The sequence below is a fragment of the Sus scrofa genome, chromosome 17, assembly GCF_054392235.1.
Source record: "Sus scrofa isolate SSC_HxYL_T2T_F1_AM1 chromosome 17, Sscrofa_HxYL_maternal_Yorkshire_Landrace_v2.0, whole genome shotgun sequence".
NCBI classification, from domain to species: domain Eukaryota; kingdom Metazoa; phylum Chordata; class Mammalia; order Artiodactyla; family Suidae; genus Sus; species Sus scrofa.
In genome coordinates this window covers 70,626,975-70,652,339 of record NC_139399.1, presented here as the reverse complement: position 1 = coordinate 70,652,339, position 25,365 = coordinate 70,626,975, and the positions used below count along the sequence as shown (strand labels likewise).

Genomic DNA, 25,365 nt, shown 5'->3' with positions numbered 1-25,365 from the left:
GCAGACGCTTGCTGTGGGGGGCAGCCTGCTGAGCAGGACGCTCACGGCCTCCAGGACCCACCTCGAGCCACCTCCTGCCGCCAGGACCTGACCGGCGCCTGAGTGCTGCCCACCCAACTACTACCTGCCACCAAGTGGCCCCTTCCTCCCAAACCTTTGCTCGAGGCTCGATTTTTGTGTTACCAGCAATTTGCTTGCCATGAAAACTTATATAAAACCGGACATTGGTTCATCTGCCTGTGAGCTCGCCCTGCCGCCCCTGACAAGCCCCTCTCTGACAGGGGTGCCTGCCTGAGGATCACCCAGGGTGGATTTGGGCCCACACAAGAGCCAGGAGGACAGGAGAGTCTCAGGGCCGCCAAAGGAGGCCGTTCTGTTCACCTGCCATCAACCTTCCCCTGGATCCGCACAGGGAAGGGGAAAGGGGCTAGAGTGGGGGGACGGGGCTGAGACTAAGTGGGCTAAAGAAAACCCATGGCCCAAGCGTGAGGAAGCGTCCTTCACAGGACCCGTCAGAACCTGGGAGGCAGGGGCAGGGGTGCCGTGCTGGACTGTTTGAGGAGAAACTAGGCTAAAGCAAAGGTGACCGTTCTCAGCAGATCGTGAACTAGCCAACCCCCCACAGTGCAGCCTCCCAGGGGGACGGCCTGCCAAGGACAGAGCCTGGCCAGGTGAGAGGCCCAGAGCCGGCGGAGGGGGGATGAGCCACCTACACCCACAGACTAACCCAGAGAAGTCACCCCAACAGTCCCCCTCAAAGAGCGAGAAGCACCAGTGGTGGGCAGAGTGCCCTGACCAGCGTGCAGGGTTTATTGTGCCTCCGGATGACCCCTGGAGACAGGTTCGGGGCTGCTTACATGCAGGGGAGTTCACGCCCTTTGCATGCATGATACACAGAGATGTTACAAATTCACAGGTCTTCCAGCCTTGGCAGGAAAAGGCCACGGGAGGCAGCACAGAGAGAGCCCCCACAGGGCCAGGGCTCCCCAGCGGGAGAGGCCAGTCCAGAGTCAGCAGCCCCTCTTCCTTGCAGGTGCCTAATGTCACCTGGCCAGGGTCTGCAGCTCAGCTTGCAGGCAGAATCGTGTTTCCACCATTGCAGGTATTTCAGCAGCTCGTGCGCAGGGAAAACATTTGCTGAGTCACTGGCCTGCAGCTTCCATTCACAGGCTGGGAGGGCGCTTCTCCAGGTGGCCACAGCAGGAAGGGACCCTCAGCCCCTCAGCCCAGGGGTGCCAAGGCCCACCCCTCATGCCAGGGCAAAACAGTCCTCTGGTTCGGCACCATTTAAGACAAGCCCTGGCTTGTGAATGAGTGTGGGGCCAGTCACTGGGGCTGCACTGTGCCCACTGCCATCCCTCCCAGGCCACCGGGACTCAAAGAGGGCGCAGGGTCCTGCCAGCCACACAGCCTCGGGCCTCTGGCGGAGGTCTGAAGGGAGGCGCATGCGGGTGAGCCTGAGGCGGCACAGCACGCAGCGGAGACCTGGCCCCCAGGGCTGCTTCACAAGGGACGGAGTGGCCTGCGGCAGCCATGCAACCCCCATGAACACACCACCTCTGGGCGAGAGGGCTCATCGTGTCTGTGGAAGGAATGGGCTCGCTGAGAAGCCTCTGAAGGGAGCCCACTCAGAGCGAGTCCCTCTGCCCAGGGTGCCCGCTGGGCTCTCCAGGCAGCGCCAGCTCATCCAGCTCCCTGAGGAGACGCCGAAAGAGTCCATGCAGACGGCACGCAGTGTGACGGCCCAGGGGGCTGTACAGCCGCTGGCACACCTGCAGGTGCGTGCCCATCTCCACAGGAGCAGGGTGCATCAGGAGAGGGGCCGGAAGAGTCCCCGAAGCCTGGGCACCGGTGGGGCTCTGGCGAGCACGTGCACTGGGGCGTCCTCGCACCCCCATCGCACACTGCACTAGGGGGCAGCTTTAGTGTGACCAGGGCCTCGGGGGCAGCACGAACACTCTGACCTGTCCCATGATGTCACCAGACCCTTCAAAGCCACGGGCAGCCCGTGGAGGCCGGTGGTGCCCCGTTAGTTGCATGTCAGCCTAGAGAGCAGTGACCTGGGTGAGCTCCGTGTTGGGGGTCGATGGGCTCTGCGGGCTGACAGGCGCCATGGGCAGGTCCACGCCTAGTCATGCAGGTCGCGGCACCGTCTCGGAGGTCTTGCAGGCAAGAGCCACGTCCTTGGCAATGCTGCGCACACGGTCCGACACCTGCATCTCCCGGCGCCGGGTGGGCGCACAGCAGAACTTGCGGAAGCAGGCCTTGAAGTTCTCGTCCAGGAAGGCGTAGAGGATGGGGTTGAGGCAGCTGTTGACGTAGCCGAGGGCAGTGCAGAAACGCAGGACAGCCACCACAGTCTCACTGCCCGGCTGAACACCCAGCCCTTGGACCAGCACGAAGACCTGGACAGGTGTCCAGCAGCCCACAAACACAGCCACCACCACCAGCACCAGTCGCGTGATGCGCCGCAGGTTCCGGTCCTTCTCTCGGGAGCCTGAGAGCAGGCGGACGCCGCGCAGCCGCCGGACCATCAGGCTGTAGCACACAGAGATGATGAGCACGGGGATGACGAAGGAGAAGAGGAAGATGCAGACAGCAAACACGGGGCCCCAGTAGTCCTGTGGGGCAGGGATCTCCACCAGACACTCGATCTCTGCAGGGAGAGAAGGGGCCGGGGCGGTGGGCCGGTGGGCAGGTGGGCAGGGATGGAGCCCCCCAGAGCGGGGAGCCTGGGGCTGGGGAGGAGGGGTCCCCCACTGACCTTCATCCTCAACCTGTGCCGAGCCCATGATGGCGACAGGAACGCCAACGATGGAGGCCAGGGCCCAGATGGCCACATTGACCGCCTGGGCCTTGCTGGACGTCCGGACGTCAAGGGCACGGATGGGATGGCAAATGGCCACGTAGCGGTCCACGCTCATGGCAGTCAGCGTGAAGGTGCTGGTGAACATGTTGTAGTAGTCGATGGCAATGACCGCCTTGCACAGGGCATTCCCGAACGGCCAGAAGCCCAGGAGGACATCCGTGCCCTGGAAGGGCAGCGTCAGCAGCACCGCAGTGTCCGCCAGGGCCAGGTTGAAGATGTAAATGTTGGTGGCCGTCTTCATCTTGGTGTGTCTGCGGAGAGACCAGGGCAGGGGAAGGCTTCGCCTGGCCACCCTGGCTGGACCTGGCGGCCAAGGCCAAGGGACCCTTCTTGTTGGCCAGCACAAGGCGTACCCACGCTGACCCCATTAAAACGTAGGCTCCGGGGCCCGGCCCAACAACATGGAGCCTGAAGGCAAACACTGCAGCAACTTCTTCGAGTGCTCATGGCACACACAAACCGTACACAGCCTAAAGACTGGTCACTTTGGACAAGACGGTGAGCGGGCAGAGCAGGTACCCGGCCCTGCGGAAAGCAGAGGCAGGACTCACAAGACAGAGAACCTAACCTTCTCCATTTCAAGTCTCCCCCAAGGCCCCTCTCAGACTGGAAGGCTGGCCCGACCACCGCGAGAGATTGCCAGGGGCTCCAGAGTCCACAAGCCCCTGTCACGCCTGTCCTCACCATTGCCTCCAGTCAAGACAGGGAATGGTGACAGGGAGGAACCGGACCTGAGTGTATGCTAGAACCGGGAGTGGGGCTGGGGAAACTGCAGGTGCTTAATAAACCTTTGCCGAATGAACGAAGAGTTGTGATAATGGCCATGGTGGCAGTGTTTGTGATGGTAGCAATCGTGGTGGGGTTAGTGGTGGTCACGGTGACGGTGGAGGTGATGGGGGTGGTCATGGTGACAGCGGTCGTCATGGTGACGGCAACGGCAATGCCAGAGATGACAGTGTTCCGTGTCAATTAACCTACCATGAAGGAATTTGAGGGTTAATTCTGCTTCTTAGAGAGGGATTAAGAATAAGCACAGGAGTTCCCGTTGTGGTGCAGTGGTTAATGAATCTGACTAGGAACCGTGAGGTTGCAGGTTTTCAATCCCTGGCCTTGCTCAGTGGGTGAAGGATCCGGCGTTGCCATGAGCTGTGGTGTAGGTCGAAGACACAGCTTGGATCCCGCGTTGCTGTGGCTCTGGTGTAGGCTGGTGGCTACAGCTCCAATTACACCCCTAGCCTGGGAACCTCCATATGCCGTGGGTGTGGCCTAGAAAAGGCAAAAAGACAAAAAAAAAAAAAAAAAAAGAATAAGCACAAAGAGGCCTTAATTATGACCAAATAACCACGACAATGATGATGGCAGATGCTTGTGCCAAACTTGGTTTTCGTCTCATTTAAGATTTCAAAATTGCTCCTTTGATGCTCACTCTGTGCAGGAGGACACTCAGCGCAGAGGATCTAAGGGGTCTTCTTAAGGCCCTAGAGCTGGTAAGAAGCAGAGCAGCTCAAGAGAACCAGGACAGCAGAGTCACCTGGTAGCTTAGTGGGTTAAGGATCCGGCATTGTCACTGCTGTGGCTTGGATTTGATCCCTGGCCTGGGAACTACTGCATGCCACAGGCGAGGAGAAAGAAGCCGAGGGAAGAAAGAAAGGGAGGGGGGAGGGGGAGAGGGAGGAGGAGGGAGGGGGAGGGAGAGGGAGAGGGGGAAGAGGGAGGAGGAGAGGGAGGGAGAGGGAGGGAGGGGGGGGAGGGGGAGAGGGAGGGAGAGGGAGGGAGGGGGGAGGGAGAGGGAGGGAGGAAGAAAACTAGAGAAGCAGCCTCAAACAGGAGAAGAGATCTGCCAAAGATGCACCTGATACAGGACGGCTACCCAGCCACACAGAGACCCTAATACTCGACAATAAGAAAGCACACCTGGGTAAAAACGGGCCAAAGACCTTAACAGAGCTTTATCAAAGAAGATATAAAGGGAGTTCCCTTAGTGCCTCAGTAGTTAATGAACCCAACTAGGATCCATGTGGATGCAGGTTTGGTCCTTGGCCTCACTCAGTGGGTGAAGGATCCGGCGTTGCCATGAGCTGTGGTGTAGGTCGAAGACACAGCTTGGATCCCGCGTTGCTGTGGCTCTGGTGTAGGCCGGCAGCTGTAGCTCCGATTTGACCCCCAGCCTAGGAACTTCCAGATGCTGCAGGTGCGGCCCTAAAAGGAAAAAAAAAAAAAAAAAGATACATGTATATATATAGATAGATATAGATATAGATATAGACAGCAAATAAGCACCTTAAAAGACGCTCAGGTGGTCATATGTAATCAGATAAATGCACGTTAAAACAACGAGACACCACACGCACCCACGCGGACGACCAAAGTCGGGGCACCGACACTAAACGCTGGCGAAGACGTGGAGCTGCAGCGGCTCCTGCTCATGGCTGGTGGAGGTGCACCATGGTACAGCCACTTTGGAAGACAGTTTGCCAGCTTCTCACAAAGCAGACCCTTACCACACATCCCGCAATCACTCACCCCTTGGCATTTCCCTGAAGGAGCTGAAAACTGATATCCACATAGAAACCTGCACATGGATGTTTCTAGCAGTTTTATTCGTAATTGCCAAAACCTGAAATCTCCTCCGAGATGTCCTCCAGCTGGTGGACGGATAACTACACCACGGTATATTCAGAAAACGGATGCTCTTGAGTGATAAGAGGCATGAGCCCTCCAGCCTTGGGAAGCCTCGGAGGAGCCTCGCATGAGCGTTACTGAGCGAAAGAAACCAAGACGAAAAGGCCACCCGCTGTTTGTCTCCAACATGCTGGAAAAGGCAAAACTGCAACAGGAAACAGGGCAGTGTTTGCCAGGGCTTGGGAGGTGGGGGCCGGGCAGCCAGAACAAGGGGGTGGTGGGGCAGTGAAACTGGTGTTACCCTGCTGGGGGCTACATGTCAGTGTGCGTTTGCCACACAATGTGCAAAGCAAGAGGGAGCCCTAGGGAAAAGCATGGATTGGGGGTGATTACGACCAGTCTACCCGGTTCTTCAGTTGTAAAAACGCCCGGCTCTGATGGGGGTGTTGGCAATGACAGTGACCTGCAGGGGAGGGCGGGCGGCGACTGCACGGGGTCCTCTGTATCTTCCCCTCAGTTTTGCTGTGAACCCAAAACTGTTCTTTTAGAAAAACCAGCTCTTGGAGTTCCCGTCACGGCACAGTGGTTAACGAATTTGACTAGGAACCGTGAGGTCTCGGGTTCGATCCCTGCCCTTGCTCAGTGGGTTAAGGATCCGGCGTTGCCGTGAGCTGTGGTGTAGGTTGCAGACGTGGCTCGGATCCCGCGTTGCTGTGGCTCTGGCGTAGGCCAGTGGCTCCAGCTCCGATTCGACCCCTAGCCTGGGAACCTCCATATGCTGTGGGAGTGGCCCAAGAAATGGCAAAAAGCCAAAAAAAAAAAAAAAAAAAGAAAAGAAAAACCAGCTCTAAACAAGAGCAGGGCTCAGACCCAGGAGTTTCTGACTCGGAGGCGGCCCACCCCAGTCCAGTGGCTCAGAATCCACTGCACCGCCTCTCAGGCCGGGGCGGCCGCAGCAGTTCCTGTGCTGTGAGTGGCTCTCCCTGGGGACTGCTTGTGGGCGAGATGGCCTCGGGGTCTGCTCTACTCCACGCAGAGCAGAGTCACCGAGAAGCACTAACACGAGGCAGGGGCACAGCCCAACCCCAGCTGCTGCATTTCTCAGCCACAACACAGCCTCCAGCCACAAAGGGACACAAGAGTCCAGCACCCTGGGGTCAGCATAGGGGAAGGGGCAGCCGCTCGGCCCAGCCCCTTGTCTGAGCACACACAGCATACAGCAGCACATACACAAATACAAGGGCTTCTCATGACATGCACAAACACAGGTACACAGCCACAGATGCCTTGTACATGCACGCATGCACATGCAAAGCACACACATGTGCAGGACTCACACTGCACACATGTACGTGTTCGTGCTCACCTATTCGCATACATGCTCACATGTGTACAGATGTATACCTGTCTGTGCCTATTGTGTACCTGCATGCGCACACACGTACAGGTGCAATACACTCACAGATATAGGTACAACCCAGACTGCAACATTCACACGTGTGGGCACAAACCTCCTTCAGGTGAGCCCAAATACGTATGTGCTCACATGCATGCACACACGTGCATGTCCCCACGCCCCCCCCACACCGTTCCCACCCTGTCCTCACACACGGTCCCCGCATGAGACATGCTGTCTCAGCTGTCCTAACACACTGTCCACACACTGTCCCCCTGGGATGCCCTACGGCGGCTTGGCTGCCCCTCTTGACCCCACAAGCGCTCCCACCCTGAGCACTGGCCCTGCTGGAATGGGCCCAGCCGGCAGCAAAGCACACGGAGCCCTGGAGCCAGGGGGGAGGGGCTTCATGCGGCCGCCCAGGCCCCAGCCCCGAACTTGCTGCCGGGAGCTGCCTCTCGGGGTCGCTGTGGGGCCCGAGAGACTCACCCGGCAGCGTGGCAGGGAGCCTGGCCCGGCCTCAGGCCGGGAATGTCACCTGTCAGGAGACAGAGCGGCACCTCCTCCTCCCCGCCCCCCCCCCTCTGCCCGAGCTGCAGCCGGGACCCTCGAGGGCTCAGCCTACCTGAGGATGACGTACATGACGAGGCAGTTGCCCAGCAGCCCCCCGACACACACTGCCAAGTAGAGCCCCACGATGGTGACCTTGAGCCCGAGGGGCAGGAAGGCGCCGTGGCTGGCGTTGAGCAGCAGGTGAGGGGGCAGCAGACTGTGGTTGGGGCTCAGGAGGGAGAGGTTGCCCTGCAGGGGGCTGCCGTAGAGAACCTCCCAGAACGGGGCCGGGAAGAGGGACTCCATGCCGCCACCCTGCGCGCAAAGCCGAGGTCCCTGGAGGGCACAGGAAGACATGAGCGCGGCACCCAACCCCCGCCCGGCCCAGACCGCGGGCGCCGCACACGCAGCCCCCAGACCGCACCGCCACACAGGCACGTGGGCACACGCCTGAGCACAAGGAGACACGCAAATGTGTGTGCCCAGACAGGGACACACAAACATAGGGCACGTTTGGCTTGCAGGCCCCCACACGGGACGTGTGGATGCAGTTACATAGCATGACACGTGTCCACCCACAGGGACCCACAGACACACAATTGCCCACGAGTGCACACACGCGCGCGCGCAGGCACACACACACACAGATGCCCAAAGCTGCCCTCGTGCCCACGCAGGCACAAAAGGGCTCGAGACACACCCAAAACACCTGGAACACAGGACACAGGGCTCCCTCCTGCCCCTCCCCAGCCCCGCCTGAGAGCTGCAGGCGCTGTGCCCACGACTCCGCCTCACCTCAGTCGCCTTGGCGGGGGCTGGGACCCTGGAGACCCTGACCCTGGCCTGCAGGGCAGCGAGGGGCGGGAGCCCCTCCGCAGCCAGCACCGGGTCTGGATGAGTCTGTGGCTGGGCGGCCGCGCGGTGGCAGCTGCTCCTTCTCAGTAGACGCCGGACCAGACGCAGCAGCCTGGTGCCTGAGCTGGGGGAGGGGGAGGAGCTGCGGCTCCAGGGGGCGGGGCCGCACAGGCTGGAGGAGGGGGCTGCAGGGAAGGGGGGCACGGGGCCCCAGGCTGGCGGGGACAGACACGGACCAGGGCACCCTCAGAGATGAGCAAGAGAGAGGCCCGCACCCACAGAGCCTGGATAGAGCCTGGCTGGGACACACACACAGGGACCGGGAGGCACAGGGGCACAGAGACACACGGACACACACGCACGAGGACATGCAGAGGCACACAAAGACACAGAACAGATCTGGAGAGAGGTGCGAGGCACACACAGAGACACAGCCTTGCACAGATTCGGAGCCGCCTCTGCTGGCATTCTGTTCCCAGCGCCCCTCAGACCGGCTCCTCATGAACAAGCAGGAGGCTCCAGGCGCCCTGTGTGCCTGTTGTGTGCCAAGTCCATCACCAGCATGAGCTCCTCCAGCGGCTACACCTGGCCTCTGCCATCAGCATGACCTTGTGCCAACAAGAGCATTAGGACTCAGAGGCGAATGCCACCTGTCACAGTGGCAGAGACAGGGTTCAAACCCACTTTTTTCTGTCACTTTGAGACACACCAAGGCCATCTCTGCTATATCTAGGTCCCAGAGCAACATCTGAGCATGGTTCCCTCACAGCCTGGGCCCCCAGCGCCCACGCAGCTGAACCCAGAGCTGCCTCCTTCCCGGCCCAGGGGGGTCACACGCCATGTGGGTGATCCCAGAGCTGAACCACAGCCCCACCCAGTCATGGGTCATTCTTCCTGCCCAGGCTCTGCCCACACAGCCCAGACCCTGCTCAGAGCATCTGTCTCCAAGGATGGGGACCTGGCTGCTAAGCAACCGGCAGCCTTGTTGCTAGGATACCTGGCGAATCAGAGGAGGACAGAGCAGACAGCTACCCTAGGACTCAGCATCCCAAGCTGTCCCCCAGGACTTATCTCCGCATCTTCACTGCAGTCGACTCGGGGACACGTGGGAGACATGGGCGCATCCACGGGGGCGCTCAGGACACAGACTCACGTGGCTGCAAGCACACACAAAGATGCTCCAACAGGCACACGGGTAACACACTGACACAGGTACATGCTCAGAAATGCACAGACCCTTGGAGGGACACGCGCACAGGGCCGCACACACGCAAACCCACACTCCGGTAACAGGAGGGAACAGACAGACACACAGGTCAAGGCCACAGACGCCCAGGTCACACACGTGCACCGCATTCCCCAGGCAAAGCTCGGAGCCCCAACCCATTGACCTTGGGGGCCCAGCAGGGCAGGAACCCAGGGAGGTTCGACCTCCTGCAGCCTCTGCCAGCTGGGCTCCCCACGGTCTGAGCAGCCAGCCCCAGTCCCTCCTGCCTCCTGCCCGGGCCCATCCGCTCACTTACGGAGCTGAGCTTCCTGATGGCCTGCAGCTGTCTCCCAGCCCAGGCCCTGGTCTGGGGAAAGGGCTGGGCTAGGAGGCTGCTTTGAGGGGGCTGTGAGTTCTGGTCTGGACAGATTTCCTTCAAGGGCACACAGGACGGAGCCAGCACAGAGGACAGCTGGGGCGGACACCTGGCCCCTCACAGGCCGGAGGACATGCCGGTGGTAGCCAGGCCAGGGATGGCAGCCACTCAGCCATGGACCCTGAGGGAAACGGCCCAGGCCTCTCCCGACCCCCTCACGGCCAGGGTAAGACACAGAGCGTGTGCATCACACATGGGGCAGCAGGGAGTCCGGTGGCCTTTGTGTCCACGCAAGACAACCTCAAACACACGCGTCCTACGCAGGCCAAAGAAATACGCAGGGCACACGGGACAGCCCAAGACGCGCAGCCTACACGACAGCAGCACAGAACACGTGTCCACAGATCACAGTGGAAGCCTGACCAGGGCTGCAGGGGGGTCACAGGCATTCAGGCAGGACCCAGGTCCCAGAGTGCCATTTACACCACAAACTGGCGTGACCGCCCCTCACTCCTGCACACTCAGGGACTCGGCCAGCCCTCAGCCTGGCGCAGGTGCCCTCGGCTCCCGCCCCAGCTCCGCACGCTTCACAACCCCTGAGCTGCGCGCAAGAATCAAAGCAGAACCATAGGCAGCCTCACCCCGAACAGTCATCCCCGGGGAATTCAGTCACCAGGCCAGCTGCGCTGTTAAAAAGCAAAAGGATTTTACTACTTCTAGGCCTCTTCCCTAAATGTTACTTTTCCCCTGTGATTTCTTAATATTTATACACAGCGAAGGACAACTGAGGGGCTGATTCTCAGTATAACAGTAAAATCTGCAGTCACTTAACAATGCTCATCAATTTTAGGCTCAAGTTTTATCTTCAGGCTTTGGAGCCACTCAGCACACGCTTCGACAGCTCAGTATTTCCATGAGCCCTTGGAAAACACGTGACTCCTGGACACAGAAAGAGCGGAAGACATGGCTTGATGTCCCTGTGCCGGGGGACCCTCCCTTCCCAGGGGGCCACAGGTGTGGAGAAGCAGAAGGAAGCTACGCTCAGGAATAGGAACGTGTGGACACTGGGCCCTCCGGGAACTAGACAGGAGAGGCTGCCAAAGGGTTTCAATCCTGCAAAAGCAGAGGGAAAGTTACACATCCTTCCTACAAGAGAGCGTGCCTGCTCCCCTGTAGCTCTCACTCCAGCAAGCCTCGCCCCCTGCTCTGGACCCAGGGAAGCTGAGAGGAGGGCCACATCCCTGTCGCAGAGAACTCACTCACGAAGGAGCACAGAGCGAGGGCCAAAGGTAGCCTCTGCCCGGACTGCAGGCTTCCAGGAGATCTGCCTGGAGGAGGTGGCTGCTAAGTCAGCCTTCCTCAGCCCTCGTTGCTTCCTCTGGAGCCAAAGAGAACTTTGTCTTCAAAAGCCCCCAGGTGGTGCTGAAGGCCAGGCCCAGGTCACACCTTAGAGGCACTAGCTGGGCCAGAAGGGGCAGCATCCATCCGGGGAACAGCTCCTGGAAAGGCTGAGAGGCTGGTTCGGAAGTGGCTGGCGCGCAGGCTCCGGGGAAATAGACGCACAGAGTCCCAGCTGCCCTCTCACCAGGAGGCTGGAGCAAGCTTCCGAAAGCAACAGCAACAGTCGACGGCCTCCTTCTGAAAGGCCAGAACCTCATCTGAGACCCCACCCCCAAAGTCAGGACAGTCCCTCCCCTCAGGGGCTCAAGTCCTGAAATCCCAGAAAGGCACCCTCCTGGCCCCAGTGTCCACACTGGCCCCAGCATGTCCACGAATGAAAGGGAAAAGGGGGCGTTCCCATCGTGGCTCAGGGGTAGCGAACCCGACCAGGATCCATGAGGACGCAGGTTCCATCCCTGGCCTTGCTCAGTGGGTTAAGGATCCAGCATTGCCGTGAGCTGTGGTGTAGGCTGGCAGCTACAGCTCTGATTCGGCCACTAGCCTGGGACCCTCCACAGGCTGCAGCTGTGGCTCTGAAAATAAAGCAAAAAAGAGAGAGAGAGAGAGGTGTGTACACTGCAAAGCAGCCAAAACATTAACTAGGGAGTCCCCATCGTGGCTCAGTGGAAACGAACCCAACTGGGAACTATGAGGTTTCAGTTCGATCCCTGGCCTAGGAATCCAGCGTTGCCGTCAGCTGTGGTGTAGGTCACAGATGTGGCTCTGATCCCACGTTGCTGTGGCTGTGGTGTAGGCCGGCAGCCACAGCTCCAATTTGACCCCTTGCCTGGGAACCTCCATACGCCATGGGTGCTCCCCTAAAAAAAAAGGCAAAAAAACATCAACTAGTTATGGACTTATGCACTAATTTTGACCCAACAAACTGTGGAATGAGTACATGAATTAATGAATCTAGAATAAAGTGATGAGTGCATGAAACAATGAAAGAATTAATAAAGTGAATCAGTTATAAACACTATGAAATTAACAAATGCACAAACAGATAACAGAAATCTAGGACCCAGGACCCAGAGATTTAGGGTTCATCAAAACCTGAGTCTGGGAGTTCCCATTGTGGCTCAGCGGGTTAAGAACCTGACATAGTGTCTGTGAGGACACCAGTTCCATCCCTAGCCTTGCTCAGTGAGTTAAGGATCCAGCATTGCCCCGAGTTGCACTGTAGGTCACAGATGCGCCTCGGATCCAGTGTTGCTGGGGTTGTGGTGTAGACCTGCAGCTCTAGCTCCAATTCAACCCCTAGCCTGGGAGCTTGCATATACTGCGGACATGGCCATAAAAAGAAAAAAGAGTAGTTCCCGTTGTGGCGCAGCGGAAACGAATCCAACTAGGAACCTGGCCTGGCTCACTGGGTTTAGGATCTACCGCTGCGGTGAGCTGTGGTGTAGGTCACAGACGAGGCTCAGATCCCGCGTTGCTGTGGCTGTGGTGTAGGCCAGCAGCTGCAGCTCTGATTCCACCCCTAGCCTGGGAACCTCCATATGCTGTGGGTGCGGCCCTAAAAAAAGAAAAGAAAAGAAAGAAAGAAAAAATAAACAAAACCCGAGTCTGGTCTTGCACCAGTCCTGGGACCCCAAACTTGCACTGGAAGTGGTGAAGGGTCCCCAGTTCTGCCCACTTCTCTCTCTGTGAACACCAGCTGCTGTGGAAGCCTCTTGGGCCACGCAGAGGGGACATGGGCTCAACCAAGAAGGTCTCCTCTAAGCTGCTCCCCGACCCCAAAACTAGCCCGCAAGCACCCCTCCAGCCAGGAAGCTGGGCCCAAAGCCAGCAGATCAGCAGGCTTGGGGCCCCCCCAGAAAGGAAAGAAAGCACACCGGGGCTGGAAAAGCTGGCGGTCATCTCCTCCACGGTCTGCGGTCTGCCACAGCCCGGGAAGTCTGGCAGGGCAGCCGGCCCTGGACCCCTCCTTGCCCGGACATCTGCTTGCCCGGATCAGGGCTCCGCCCACGCGCCTCCCCGAGGGGTCGCCCCGCCCCTACCGGCCTGGGGGAGGGGCTGGCCTCCTGGTTGCCAAGCAACCTCGTCAACAAGCCCCAGAGAGCCGGGGCTGAGTTGGAGGCTCAGAGGGGAAAAGAAGGCGAGAAGGCAGAAAGCAGTATGGGTGTGGAGACAGGGGGCCCCGTCCTAAGGATGGGGTGGGGGAGGGAGCCGACACCAGCTGTCATGGGGTCTGTGGCTCTGCCTGTGTCCCAGAGTGGGCGGGGACCTGCTGTGGCCCGGGGTCTGGGGTGCCGCTGACAGGGTGCCAGGGTGTTCCTCTTCCCACCTCGAGGCCCTCCCTGCTCTGTCACCTCCTCCCTGGGCTCCACGCTCTCCCTCCACCCACACCCCACAGGCCACAGACTAGAGGCCACTGTCCCCTGCAGCCAGCCCCCTGTCCACTCAACTCTGGGCCTCCCGTGCACACACATGAGACCTCCCACAGACACACACACTGACCCACACAAGAACACGACCCCACACAAATCCCCCAGAGAAGCCTGAGTCCTCTGCCCAAGGTAAAATGAAGCCCCCCCCCCCATCTCCAGCCCCCAACCGGAGGACAGATGCCCCTGAGACCAATGAAGACAGGGACTGAACACAACTAGGGTCCCAGCGTCATGGGGAAGTGTCCCCCAAGCCTCACCCAGCCCGGTCTCAAGTGGTCTGCTCCCCTAGATGGTGCCTAAGGTCATCTCAGGGGTCTCAGCATATATTCAGTGGACAGAGCAACAGCCTGTGGGCACCAAGGGAATCTCCAGAAAGGGACTGGAAATTTCGCAAAGTCCTAGCTGGCTGCAGGGGTCAGTAGGGAGGCTGAGCTGGCCAGGAGGTGGGCTAGGCTTGGCCAGAGGTGCAGAGGTCGCAGGTGCCGACTTCAGGCCGCGGGGAGCCCAGAGGGCCGGGAGCTGGAAGCCCGTGGTGGGACCAGGTCGAGCCGAAGGAGTGGGCGCAAAGACACCGCTCAGGTACCAACAGGAGGTCCCCTTCCCTCGGCAGAGCCCAGGATGCAGCCGCCCGCCAAGGAGGCCGGGCGCAGGGGCCCCGGGGAGCGAGCTGGAGAGGGGCGCGCCAAGGGACCGCCGGCGGCGGCGGCGGCGGCGGCGGCGGCGGCGGCGCCCCTCAAGCCCGGCTGGGTCCTCACGCTGGAGGGGCTGGCGGCCTTGAGCCCCGCGCAGCGCCACAGCCACCTGCTCTTCGGAGACCTGCTGGAGGACGTGGGCGCGGCCGCCTCCGTCTTCCCGAGAGAGTCAGCGGAGCCGGGGTACCGCATGCCTGACCCGCGCGCGTGGACGCAGCCACTCGAGCCGCCGGGGCAGCGCCAGGACCGGCTCCTCGGCATCCTCAAGGCGGCCGAGGCCCGCGGCCGGGTCCGCGCCCTCCGGCTGCGCTACGCCCGCATGCGGGTGAGGCGCGGGGCGAGGGAGGAGCGGGGAGGCGGACGCGGGTGGGGGACCACCCAGCTGGGTGCTCTGCGGGCGAGGCGGGGCCCCCGGCCGCAAAGGCTCCGAAGCAACCCCGCTCCCCGACCCCCCGGGACCCGCAGGCGGAGGAGATCTCGCTCCTCATCCTGCGGCAGAAGTCCGCGCGCGCCGCCATCCGGCTGGAGACGTTCCTGCCGCCGCAGCTGAAGCCCACCCGGATCCCGGACCCCCTGGACCGTCAAGAGGTGCCTGCGAGCCCGGGGTGGGGGGGGGGACGGGGAGGGGTCCCGCCCCGCACAGCCGGCCCCAGCCCCTCTTCCCCTGCAGCGGAGGCGGGTGGAGACCATCCTGGAGGAGAAAGTCGACGGCAGCACCTTCCCGCGTTGACTGCGACCCCTATAGGTGCACGACCGCGCCGCACCGGCTACATAAAGGTCTCACCTTCCAAACACCGCCTCTCGTCTCTAGGGCCCCCGGGGCGGGGTGGGGGGGGAAGAGCGGAGGGAAGGGGAGGTCCGCATGCTGCCTCTCCCACATCCGACGTCACAGTCAACAGCGTAGACAGCACGGCTCCTGCAACAAGATGGGAAAGTGCAAGTTGGCGGAGGTCACATGAACAGGGCAGGGGCGCCTCTAATCCCTCAGACCCCGTGCTGCCCCCTCATGGGCTCCCCAGCCTGGGTGTGACAGGAGGAAGAGCCTGGCTCCGCATCAGTCGCACCCCCCAGAAGTAAGGGCAGCCTTAGGGAGAAACTGGTACCCAAGTAGGGTCCCAGGCTGGTCTTTCCCGCAGAGGGTCCGAGAGGAAGGTGACATTCTGGGCAGGAGAGTGACCGAGCAAGTGAAGCTGGCCCTGGGAGCATCAGCCATGCCTGAGAAGTTCTCCATGGGGGAAAGGCGATCCCCCCACACCCCCGCAGGCGGCCCCTGCTGCTCAGACAGAAAATCACCCTCTGGTTTTCCTTCGCACCCTGGCCGTTGGCCCCCCTTTACTGGGCCACATACACACACACACAGAGGATAGGAAGGACACCACCCCTGCCCCATTCTGACAAACCCACGTCCTACAAATCGCTGGGCTCTGAAGAGCCTCCCAAGTTTCTGGACAGACTTCCCCTTCAGAATCTCTCCCTGACAAGGCTCTTTGCAGAGCCTGGGGTTTCTCTTAGAAGCGTCTCTCTCTTCCTCCCTCCCAGCCTGGGGCGGGGGGTCGGGGAAGGGGCTCAGATAGGGCCCTCCACCCACCAGGAGAAGTGGGGAGCAGAGCTGCCTCTACGAGCAGAGGGCAAAGCTGGGTCCAGCAAGGAAGCATGCTGAGGGGCAGCCAGCGCCCCCCTAACCTGGCTCAGGACAGGGACCTGAGCCCTGTGTCCTCAGCAAGCCCGTCCCCCGCCTGCATAGGAACCTTCGCCTCTTCTGGGCTGTTGCACCCTTGGCATCGATCCGAGCCCAGGGCTGTGTGTGGAGCTGGAGTCTGTGGAAGCTCCAGGAGCGAGGGGAGAGCTCTTTGTGGAGGAAGGAGGTTCGGGCAGGGAGGGAAGGAAGCAAGAAATGGGGAGAGAGGGTGGCTTGGGTCGGGGACAGCAAGAGAGGGGAGGGGAGGCAGTCTCTCTGTCCACTTACCCACTGACATGCACAAGGCGACAGCCGGCTCTGGCTCCCCCGGTTGAGCGCCCGGCAGTCTGAACCCCAGCGCTGAGGGTGTGTCCTGAGCGCAAGACAGTGTCCTCTGTCTAGTAAAAGCCCGTTTTATTCCATAATTTCTCTGCGCCTCCATTTCTTTCTCTTTAAAAAGGAGGTTCTAGGGAGTTTCCATCGTGGCCCAGCGGAAATGAATCCGACTAGGAACCATGGGGTTGCGGGTTTGGTCCCTGGCCTCGCTCAATGGGTTAGGATCTATCATTGCCGTGAGCTGTGGTGTAGGTCGAAGACACAGCTCAGATCTGGCGTGGCTGTGGCCGTGGTGTAGGCCGGCGGCTACAGCTCCGATTCAACCCCTAGCCTGGGAACCTCCATATGCCAAGGGTGTGGCCCTAAGAAAAGCAGAAAAAAAAAAAAAAAAAAAGAGGTTCTAATATCCTACTTGGCACACCTGGCCCCCACACTGCGAGTGCTCCATAAGAGAGGGGTCACTAGAGCAGGCAAGAGGGTGGCCTCACAGCCTGCTCTGTACCAGGAATGAAGCCCCACAAAGGCGCCTCGGTCTGCAGGGAAGTCCTGGGAAAGTGGCGGAAGGCATTTCTGCAGGGCCCGGAGGAGGCTTCCGCTCTGGGAAGGCAAAGCACGTAGGCCACAGCCCAGTGTACTGGGGGCTGTGCGGGATCGGGCAGATCCTCAGGGCGGGGAGCTCACGCCCAAACCTGGGTCCGAAGGCCATCTCCAGCAGTACCTGCTGCAGAGCCTTGAATGAGCCCCTGCCGGGCCCACTTGGTTCTTCTCTCGGAATACGGCAGACTCTCCAGAGGGAGCACAGAGGACCCAGAGGGGCCGAGGCTGGGGGATGGAGAGACCCAAGTGGCCAGCAGACATGGGAGAGCAGCCAGAGGAAGGACAGTGTAGGGAGGACTGGGAAGGAGGGGGGCGGGCAGGGGGGTGCAAGGAGGGGCCCAAGATGCTAGAGGAGTGTGCTGACCCCACCCACGTCCAGCTGCCCCACGGGTCTCAGGAGGCGGGTGGCGATGCCACATGGGGCACCTTCGCCGCAGAATCAGCATAGCTATGTGACCTTGACTTAGCGCTGGCCTGACATCGTAGTCCTACTGCCCAGGACTGTTATCCAGGCTGAATAAGAAGCAGCCACAGGAGTTCCCTTTGTGACATAGCAGAAAGGAATCTGGCTGGGAACCATGAGTTGTGGGTTTGATCCCTGGCCTTGCTCAGTGGATTAAGGATCTGGCATTGCTATGAGCTGTAGTGTAGGTCACAGATGCACTCGGATCCCACGTTGCTGTGGCTCTGGCATAGGCTGTCAGCTACAGCTCCGATTCGTCCCCTAGCCTAGGAACCTCCATATGCCGCAGGAGCGGCCCTAGAAAAGGCAAAAAGACAAAAAAAGAAAAAAGAAAGAAAAGAAAAGAAAAAAGAAGAAGCAGCCACCTCAGGAGTTCCGGTTGTGGCTCAGCGGTAATGAACCCGACTAGTATCCATGAGGACACAGGTTCGATCCCTGGCCTCACTCAGTGGGTTGCTGTCAGCTCTGGTGCACGTCGAAGACAAAGCTCAGATCTGGAGTTGCTGTGGCTGTGGTGTCAGCCAGCAGCTGCAGCTCTGATTCGACCCCTAGCCTGGGAACTTGCATATGCCGAAGGCGCCGCCCTAAAAAGACCAAAAAAAAGAAAAGCAGCCACCTCCCCTCTGGGCAGGCTTCTGGCCTCTGCCCTGGCCAGCCAGTCAGTGTGGCAGCCAGGCGGTTCCCTGGTCCCATCAGCCAGGCTCACAGCCTCAAGAGGCACCCAGCCTCCAGGACCCCGGCCCCGCACTCTCCTGCAGCTGGGCTTTGGGCCTCCCAGGCCCCTGCCCTGCTGTACTTCGGGCTCCAGCTCCGTCCTCTGTTGAGCAGGATGCAGGACTCCTGCAGCTCTCTCCTGTGCTATGGCTCTCCTTAGCCCTCCTTACCTCTCACCCAGTCTGCGAGTCCACTTCTTGTCTACTCCAGGGCTGGTCTGTCCTGCTCACCACCAGGTCCCACCGCCTGACACGAAGGGGGCACCCAGAGACTTGACGGATGGATCAGCAGCACATCGGGCTTCCCTTTAGACCCCCAAGTGCTCTGAAAAACGTGAGCAGGTAAACGTGCAACTGGAACGCAGCGTTTGCTCAGGGCCCCCGGGCGCCAGGCTGAGGGCCTGCAGTGGGACAGGAGCTGCACTCGGTCGGAGTCCCCCTGGCCTCGGACCGTCTGCAGACCACTTCCAGAGTGGGGTCAGGGCCACCCAGACACCAGCCTGAAGCATGCTGGGATAAGGAATTTAACTCCCAGCTGTACGGGGTCATAAAACAGGAGGGGAGTTGGCCCAAGAGAAGGGACAGACATTCGTGGCAAAGGGGAGGGTGTGGCTTTAAACTTCAGAACCTCCTGGGGCAACTGGAGGGATTGAAAGAGACTCCGCCAGGCCCCTCGGATCCCCCCAGCAGAAGAACCGGTGCCCCCAGTCCCCACTGGCACCGCGACAGGGAACCCCCTTCCTTGGGAAGGGCCCCTCCAGCCCCGTGACAGTTCACAGGTGAGGACACCCAGTGTCAGAGGCGAGGGCCGGGCCGGAGTGACCGCCGGACAGTGCTTTCCGGCGGCCCCTCCCTTCCTCGAGCGGGGCAGGAGGCCTGGGGGGACCCCGGAGTCTCGTGGACGCCCCACAGCACCGGCAAAGCTGGACCCGCTCCGCTGAGCCGAGCTGGGGGCACGGCCACACCCCCAGCTACGCCGGAGGCCCCCTCATCAGCACCTCGTCTCCCCCGGCCACCCCCAGCCACGGGGAGGGCGGGGGGGGGGGGGCGCCGCGCGCCGGGCTGTGGGGGGGGCGCGGAGCCGGCCGAGCGCGGGGCGGGGCGGGGCGCGCCGGGCGGGGCGGGCCGGGCCGGGCCGGGCACCTCCCCGCGCGAGGAAGTCCCGGCCCCGCGCTTTGGGGAAGTGCGGCCGAGGCGCCTGCGCACTGCACCCTGCGCCCGCTCCCCGACGATCCGGCCGGACCTCGGAGCGCGCTGGCCGGCGGCTGCGGCGCGAGCGGCTCGGGAGCGCGGCGGGTGAGTGTGCGCGCGCGCGGCGCCGAGACCGCGGCCCTGCCCCTCCCGCCCGGGGCCCCCGGGGCCGTGCGGGGCGGGAGCCTGGGAAACCCGCGCCCGGATCAGCACCCCAAGGACTCCCGCCCCGGGGTCCACGTGGACCCTGGGCCGCGGAGAGACTGGGGCCGGTCCCCGCGCGTGGGGGAGGGGGCGTTGCAACCGGGTTCCCCTTTTTCTGCAGCTCAAAGCCTGGGGAAGTGATTGCTCAAAGGGGGGGGCCGGAAGAACCCAGGTTTCCGCGTCTCCCGCCTCCCCCCCTCTGCCCGGTGGGGAGGGGCCGAGGCGGGACACCCGGTCTGCCCCCGCCCCCACCCGGTTGGATCTGGCAGCCTCTCAACCCTGCGAGTCGCAGGGGAGGCGCTGCGCCCCCGGCCCGAGCCGATCGGGGGCTCCTGGAGCCAGCCTCCCTCCGGAACGCGCGGGAGGACCTCCTGCCGTCTGACTTGAGTCCTGCTGCTGCAGTGCACGCCCCTTCGGCAGCCAGGGTGGGGCCCAGAGCGAACCTGGCCCCTCCCGCCCCCACCTCGCCTTTGGGTCGCTGGTGAGTGGGGCGCGTGGCCCGTTCCTTGAGGTAGGGGTGGGGGCGTCAGAAGCTGGAGGAAGGGGCGGACTTCTCCAGGCCGGACCCTACCAGCAGAGAGGGAGAGAGAGAGAGAGAGAGAGAGAGAAGTGAAGTGCGTTGCCCCACCATTGCAGAGGTGGGCCTGGGCAAGGGTCACCAAGGCCAGGATGACCCGGCCTGCCTCGGAGGAGCCTGGCTGGGACTTTCCCACGAGTCCAGTGCCAGGGGCCGCAGACAGGAAGGGCACCGAGGAGGATGAGACGAAGGTAATGGAGCCCCTCGGTCAACCCCCCCCCAAAGGTTATGGCATTTTTTCTCGGGATTGTCACATTTTCTTATGCTTTTTTTGGACTGGGCGGGCTCGGGGACGTTCTTTTCCTTCTGTGGAGCAGAGCAGCAGCTGCTCCCAAGGGAGCTTGTGTCCCCAGAGGCCAGCCTCATTGCCTGTCCGGCTTCTCCCATCCCAGACTCAGGGGCGGAAGCCTGGAGGGGCTTCGGGAGGGGAAGGACTCCCCTCCCAAATGCCAGAATGAGGGGCAGGAACCCCAGTTCAGATGCTGTAGCCCCACCAGGGAAGAGAGCAGGTGCCCCAGGGGCACAGGTGGCCCCAGCCAGCCTTGAGGAGGGCTCTGGGAGCCAGGTCCCAGGCCTGCAACCCAGACGGAAGGGACTGCCTCCCTATCCTCTGGGCCCCTGCACGCTCGGCCGGGCCCTCCTCAGTTCAAGCGGAGTTGGAGAAGGCAGCCCAGAGGAGTGGAGTCTCCGGGTGCTGGGGGCAGGGGCAGGGGGGCCCTGCCCCCACTCACAGTGGGTGGGGGTTCAGAGGAGGAAGAGCGGCTCTGCCTGGGGAAGTCACAGCCCGTCTGGGGTACAGCTACCAGACCTCAGAGGTTGCCACACCCCTTCCTTTCCCTAGAAACTTGACCCCTGAAGGAAGGCATATGCAGTGGGGCCACCGCTTCCCCGTCTGTTTGCTGGAAGCCTGTGGGACCCAGTTTGAGCCCCCCACCATGATCTCAGGGGAAGCCAGACAGGTGGGGAGGGGCCAGGGCCCCACGAGGTCCTACACCTCACCCCCAGACTGGGGTCAGGGCAGGGGCCTCTGCATGCCCAGGCTCTGGAGGCACGGGGACCCTCGGTCTTATCTCGGGCTGGCACCTCTGAGCACAGCACCTGGCCAGGGGCTGGGACCCAGATGCTGCCTGCCTGGTGACCCGCTACAAGGCCTGTGCCAGAGGACCCCCCTCCTCCCCTGCCGTAGGAGACCCCAAGAGGCTAACAGGGACCAAACAGTCATTAAAAGGCCAAGAGCAGAGGGATGGTGGGGTCAGCTGGGATGATGCTAATTAAATGAGAAAATAATGTGAAACCAAGCCGTGAGCCTCTCAGCGGCCCATGGCGGCAGCGGCGCGGTTTCAGGAGGTCCTTTCAGGAGGTCCTCGCGGCAGACGTGCAAGGGTGCGCCCTGGGCCTGTGGGCCCTCACCTGGGCGGAGGCGGGAGGTGTTCAAAGCTGCCTCCTGGACCCTGATTGGCCGCCCCGCTCATCGCCCGCGCAGGCTCGGCCTGCGGGCTCCTTGCGGGGGCTGCTCGCCTGGCTGGGATTTGAGCGCCCCTCGCGCCTGCAGGTGCCCTCGGACGCTGAGCTGAAGGGACCACTGCGGGAGCAGGACGCACCCCCCCCCCCCCCCCCCCGCTGCCCCTGCCTCCCGCCGGGCACACCCGCCCTGCGGCAAGCCTCTCGGCCCGCAGCGGTTTCCGCAGCCCGGCGGGGGGAGGGGGAGGGAGGCCAGGAGACCCTGGGCGCGGTAAGGTGCCAGGCGAGAGTAGGAGTGCCTGCCTGTCAGGGTGGTGTCTGGAACCCAGAAGGCTGCGGTCCCTGGCCACTGCTCCCGGCCCTACTCACCGGGGCCCTGTTGGACACCTCAGGAGTCCCGAGTCCCACTCTGCTCGGCTGCCCCCCACCCGCAGCAGGTGGGCATCTCCCAGGCCCCTGGGGCCAGTCTGCACGCCTGGTGCGCGGCAGCCCTCCCCCAGGGGAAATCTGGGATGGGGGCTCTAATGCCTGACCACCACCCCTATGCACCAAGCCGGTAGCCCCAGACTCGGGGGCCCCCAGTCCCCTTGGGAGGGGCCAGGAGCCGGAAACCAAGAAAGAGGAACCCAGGCTTCCGGCTTCCCAGCCAGCGAGCAGATGGGGGTGTCCCAGAACCTACTGAGGAGGTCTTGTCTGGGGCCCTGCACTGCTCACCGCCCTGGTGGAGACGTGGGGTGGGAGTCGGGGTCGGGGAGGCAGTGGCACAAGCCCCGTGGGGGCTCTGGGAAGGAGGGGCCCTCTGGACATGGAGGGGGGGCAGGCGCTGGTGTCAGGTTCTCCTTGAGAACCTGGGCCTCTCTCCTCAGACCCCCAGGCTGTGGTGAGTGAGGGTCCTGGAGCAGGCACCACGGAGCCCTGGCGACCTCTTCCACCCACCCATGCCCACCCCGCATGAGGCTGAGAAGCAGGTGGGCCCCCCAGCCCTGCCTCTGCCCCTCGGGACCAGGTGCATGACTACGAGTGGGGAGACCCTTGAAGACCTGGGAGGCCACAAGGTCACGCCCCTGGGACGAGCAGGGCCACCAGCGGGCAGTCAGGGGAGAAGTGTGTGGCTGCAGTGGGTTCTGGCCTGGAGGCTGAGGCAGCCCCATCTTCCCCCAGCACAGAGGGCCGGAGGAGGCAGACCAGCCCCCCTCGATGTCCAGTCATGAGGCGGCCCCCCCGGCTCCCCCCAGGCGCAACCCCTGCTGCTTGTGCTGGTGCTGCTGTTGCAGCTGCTCCTGGTACGTGGCCTGGGGACACCCAGTATGCCTGGGGGGAGGGGTGGGCTCGACAGACCTGGGACCAGGGTCCTGGTGACCAGCAGCCAGGGCTCAGGCCCCTCTGTGCCTGTGACTTCCATGCCTGGTGTGCCTAAGGCTGTGTCCATGTGTAGACACCTGGCCTGTGTGGGGTGTCTGTGGGTGTGCGTGTGCGCGTGTGAGAGAGAACCAGCACAACAAAGCAAAAGCAGGAGTTCCCGTCGTGGTGCAGCGGAAGCGAATCCGACCAGGAACCATGAGGTTGTGGGTTTGATCCCCGGCCTTGCTCAGTGGGTTAAGGATCCAGCATTGCCGTGAGCTGTGGTATAAGTCAAAGACGCGGCTCAGATCTGGCGTGGCTGTGGTGGTGGTGAAAGCCGGCAGCTGTAGCTCCAATTAGATCCCTAGCCTGGGAACCTCCATATCTCGAGGGTGTGGCCTTAAAAAGATCAAAAAAAAAAAAAAAAAAGCGAAGGCAATTCCTATAGACTGCGTCAGGTGCAAGGGCTTTGAGCAGAGGCCTGGCCCTGGGACAGGGCGGGGGGGTGGGTGGACATGGAGCCAACTGGTTTCTAGGCACGTGGAGAACCCAGGCGGGAGTTTTGGTGCCTTGCAGAGGCCTGGCCCTAGTCAGGCTTCCATCCCTCGGCTGTTGAGGGAACCCTAAAGGGCATCAGCTGACCAACAGCAACTGAGGCCTGAGCCCTGGACCCAGGCCTGAAACGAGTCGGCCTGGGGATGAGACGTGAGGCCTTGGCTAGTTAGGACCCACTGGGAGTTGGGCTGCGGGGGCCAAGAGAGGACTTCTGGGTCTGGCAGGCAGGGGGAGGGTGAGAACTGAGTTCTGTCTGGACTTTTGGGTCTGAAATGTCGGTGCCATTTCAGGGGCCCTGGAGGGAGACCCGGCTGGAGGTCTGGGTTAGGGAGCTACACCCTGTGGTGCCGGGAGCCAGGAGACGGAGGGGGTCCCCAGCAAGAGTCAGAGGCCGCAGCGGGGGGTGGAGGTCCCCAGTCCCACTGCTGGCAGGGCCTCAGGCACAGGGACGGGACCGAGGGCTGTCCCACAGCGGATCTGCAGGTGTCGAGAGCCCCTCGGCCCTGTGTGTGTTCGTCGTGTGTCGGTGTCACCATGTGCTGAGCGTCCTGGCTCACACGTGGCCGCAGAGGGCCGAGCCACCTTCCTCTGCCATCAGGAATGAAGAGCGGCGGCGGGCATGGCGGGCCTCGCGGGAGAGCAGGCCGCAGCCCCTCCCCAGCTGCGAGGTCTGGTGAGTCTGGGGGCACCCGTTTCCGTGGGGCGGGGGGGGACCAGGCCGAGGGGGCCCGGCTCTGACAGGGCTGGTGGCGGATGCCTGCAGTGCCACACCGAGCCCCGAAGAGGTGCAGAGCTGGGCACAGTCTTTCGACAAGCTGATGCGCAGCCCGGCCGGCCGCGGCGCCTTCCGGGCCTTCCTGCGCACGGAGTACAGCGAGGAGAACATGCTTTTCTGGCTGGCCTGCGAGGAGCTCAAGGCCGAGGCCGACCGGCACGCGGTGGATGAGAAGGCGCGGCTCATCTACGAGGACTACGTGTCCATCCTGTCCCCCAAGGAGGTGCGCCGCGCAGGACGGGGTGGGGGGTGCAGGGCGCCTCCAGGCCCCTGACCGCGGTGCCCTGTCCCGCAGGTGAGCCTGGACTCCCGGGTGCGGGAGGGGATCAACAAGAAGATGCAGGAACCGTCGGCGCACACCTTCGACGACGCGCAGCTGCAGATCTACACGCTCATGCACCGGGACTCCTACCCGCGCTTCCTCACCTCCCCTGCCTACCGCGCCCTGCTGCTCCAGGGGGGCTCCCCGTCCTCCACCGAGGCCTAGGCTGCCTCCCGGGCGCCTCCCGCAGGCACAGACTCCTTTCACCAGAGGGCCCAGCACCCGCAGGCAGGAGCTCGGGCGCGGGGCGGCTCAGAAGCCCCCCTCTCCACCCAGGGGACCTGGTGCCCTAAGGTCCTGCCGAGAGGCAGGTGGCAGGGCCTCTGCCCCGGCAGCCTCTCCCGCCCCAGCCCAGCCATGGCCTGCCCGCTGCTCCTGTGGGGCTCCCCGCTGGGAGAGGAGCCGCCCTCCCTGGAAGCAGCGCAGGCCTCCCTGAGCCCTCTCCCCGGGCAGCTGGGGGCCCCAAGAAACGCCTTCGGTGGAAAAGAGACCCTCTGTGCTGTCTGTTCGCCGTGTGAGAAGACCTGCACCCGGCGCCCACTGCACCGGCATCAGCCGAACCTCAGAGCCAGGCTCACGGCACAGGACCCGGTTTCTCTTTTACATGTTCCTTGAGTTTAAACCAGGAAACACGTCCTCACTGTGTGTTTTATCAAAAAAGAAAACGTTTTCATATTTAACTCCACCCCAAAATAGAACCTTATGATTGAAGATATTTTTAGAGCAAAAGCTGCTCCTCTCTGTCCACGTGTA

The 25,365-nt window shown here is 62.2% G+C and overlaps 3 protein-coding genes across 31 annotated transcripts; 2 read left to right on the top strand and 1 right to left on the bottom strand.

The window, feature by feature from the left end:
- Positions 1-775: 775 nt before the first annotated feature.
- Positions 776-18,654, bottom strand: OPRL1 (opioid related nociceptin receptor 1). Of its 6 annotated transcripts, XM_085002837.1 has the most exons (5): positions 9,292-9,424; positions 8,719-8,902; positions 7,513-7,775; positions 2,765-3,120; positions 776-2,656 (listed from the first exon to the last, which is right to left on the bottom strand). In XM_085002837.1, exons 2-5 carry the CDS (start codon positions 8,794-8,796, stop codon positions 2,133-2,135), a joined length of 1,221 nt encoding a protein of 406 aa, XP_084858963.1. In that variant the 5' UTR covers positions 8,797-8,902; positions 9,292-9,424; the 3' UTR covers positions 776-2,132.
- On the top strand, positions 14,180-16,499 carry LKAAEAR1 (LKAAEAR motif containing 1). The gene is made up of 3 exons (XM_021077670.2): positions 14,180-14,724; positions 14,865-14,987; positions 15,070-16,499. Exons 1-3 carry the CDS (start codon positions 14,326-14,328, stop codon positions 15,127-15,129), a joined length of 582 nt encoding a protein of 193 aa, XP_020933329.2. The 5' UTR covers positions 14,180-14,325; the 3' UTR covers positions 15,130-16,499.
- Positions 18,342-25,327, top strand: RGS19 (regulator of G protein signaling 19). 24 transcript variants are annotated; one of them, XM_085003266.1, is made up of 8 exons: positions 19,427-19,482; positions 19,984-20,062; positions 21,000-21,117; positions 22,486-22,587; positions 22,781-22,902; positions 24,114-24,188; positions 24,279-24,513; positions 24,586-25,327. In XM_085003266.1, the coding sequence occupies exons 4-8, from the start codon at positions 22,558-22,560 to the stop codon at positions 24,775-24,777; spliced, it is 654 nt and encodes a 217-aa protein (XP_084859392.1). In that variant the 5' UTR covers positions 19,427-19,482; positions 19,984-20,062; positions 21,000-21,117; positions 22,486-22,557; the 3' UTR covers positions 24,778-25,327. The 24 variants fall into 24 exon arrangements, with proteins under 24 accessions (XP_020933305.1, XP_020933316.1, XP_084859397.1 ...); XM_085003265.1 differs by having other exon boundaries at positions 19,703-20,062; XM_085003268.1 differs by lacking the exon at positions 21,000-21,117 and adding an exon at positions 20,218-20,349 and having other exon boundaries at positions 19,703-20,062; positions 22,786-22,902.
- Positions 25,328-25,365: the final 38 nt, after the last annotated feature.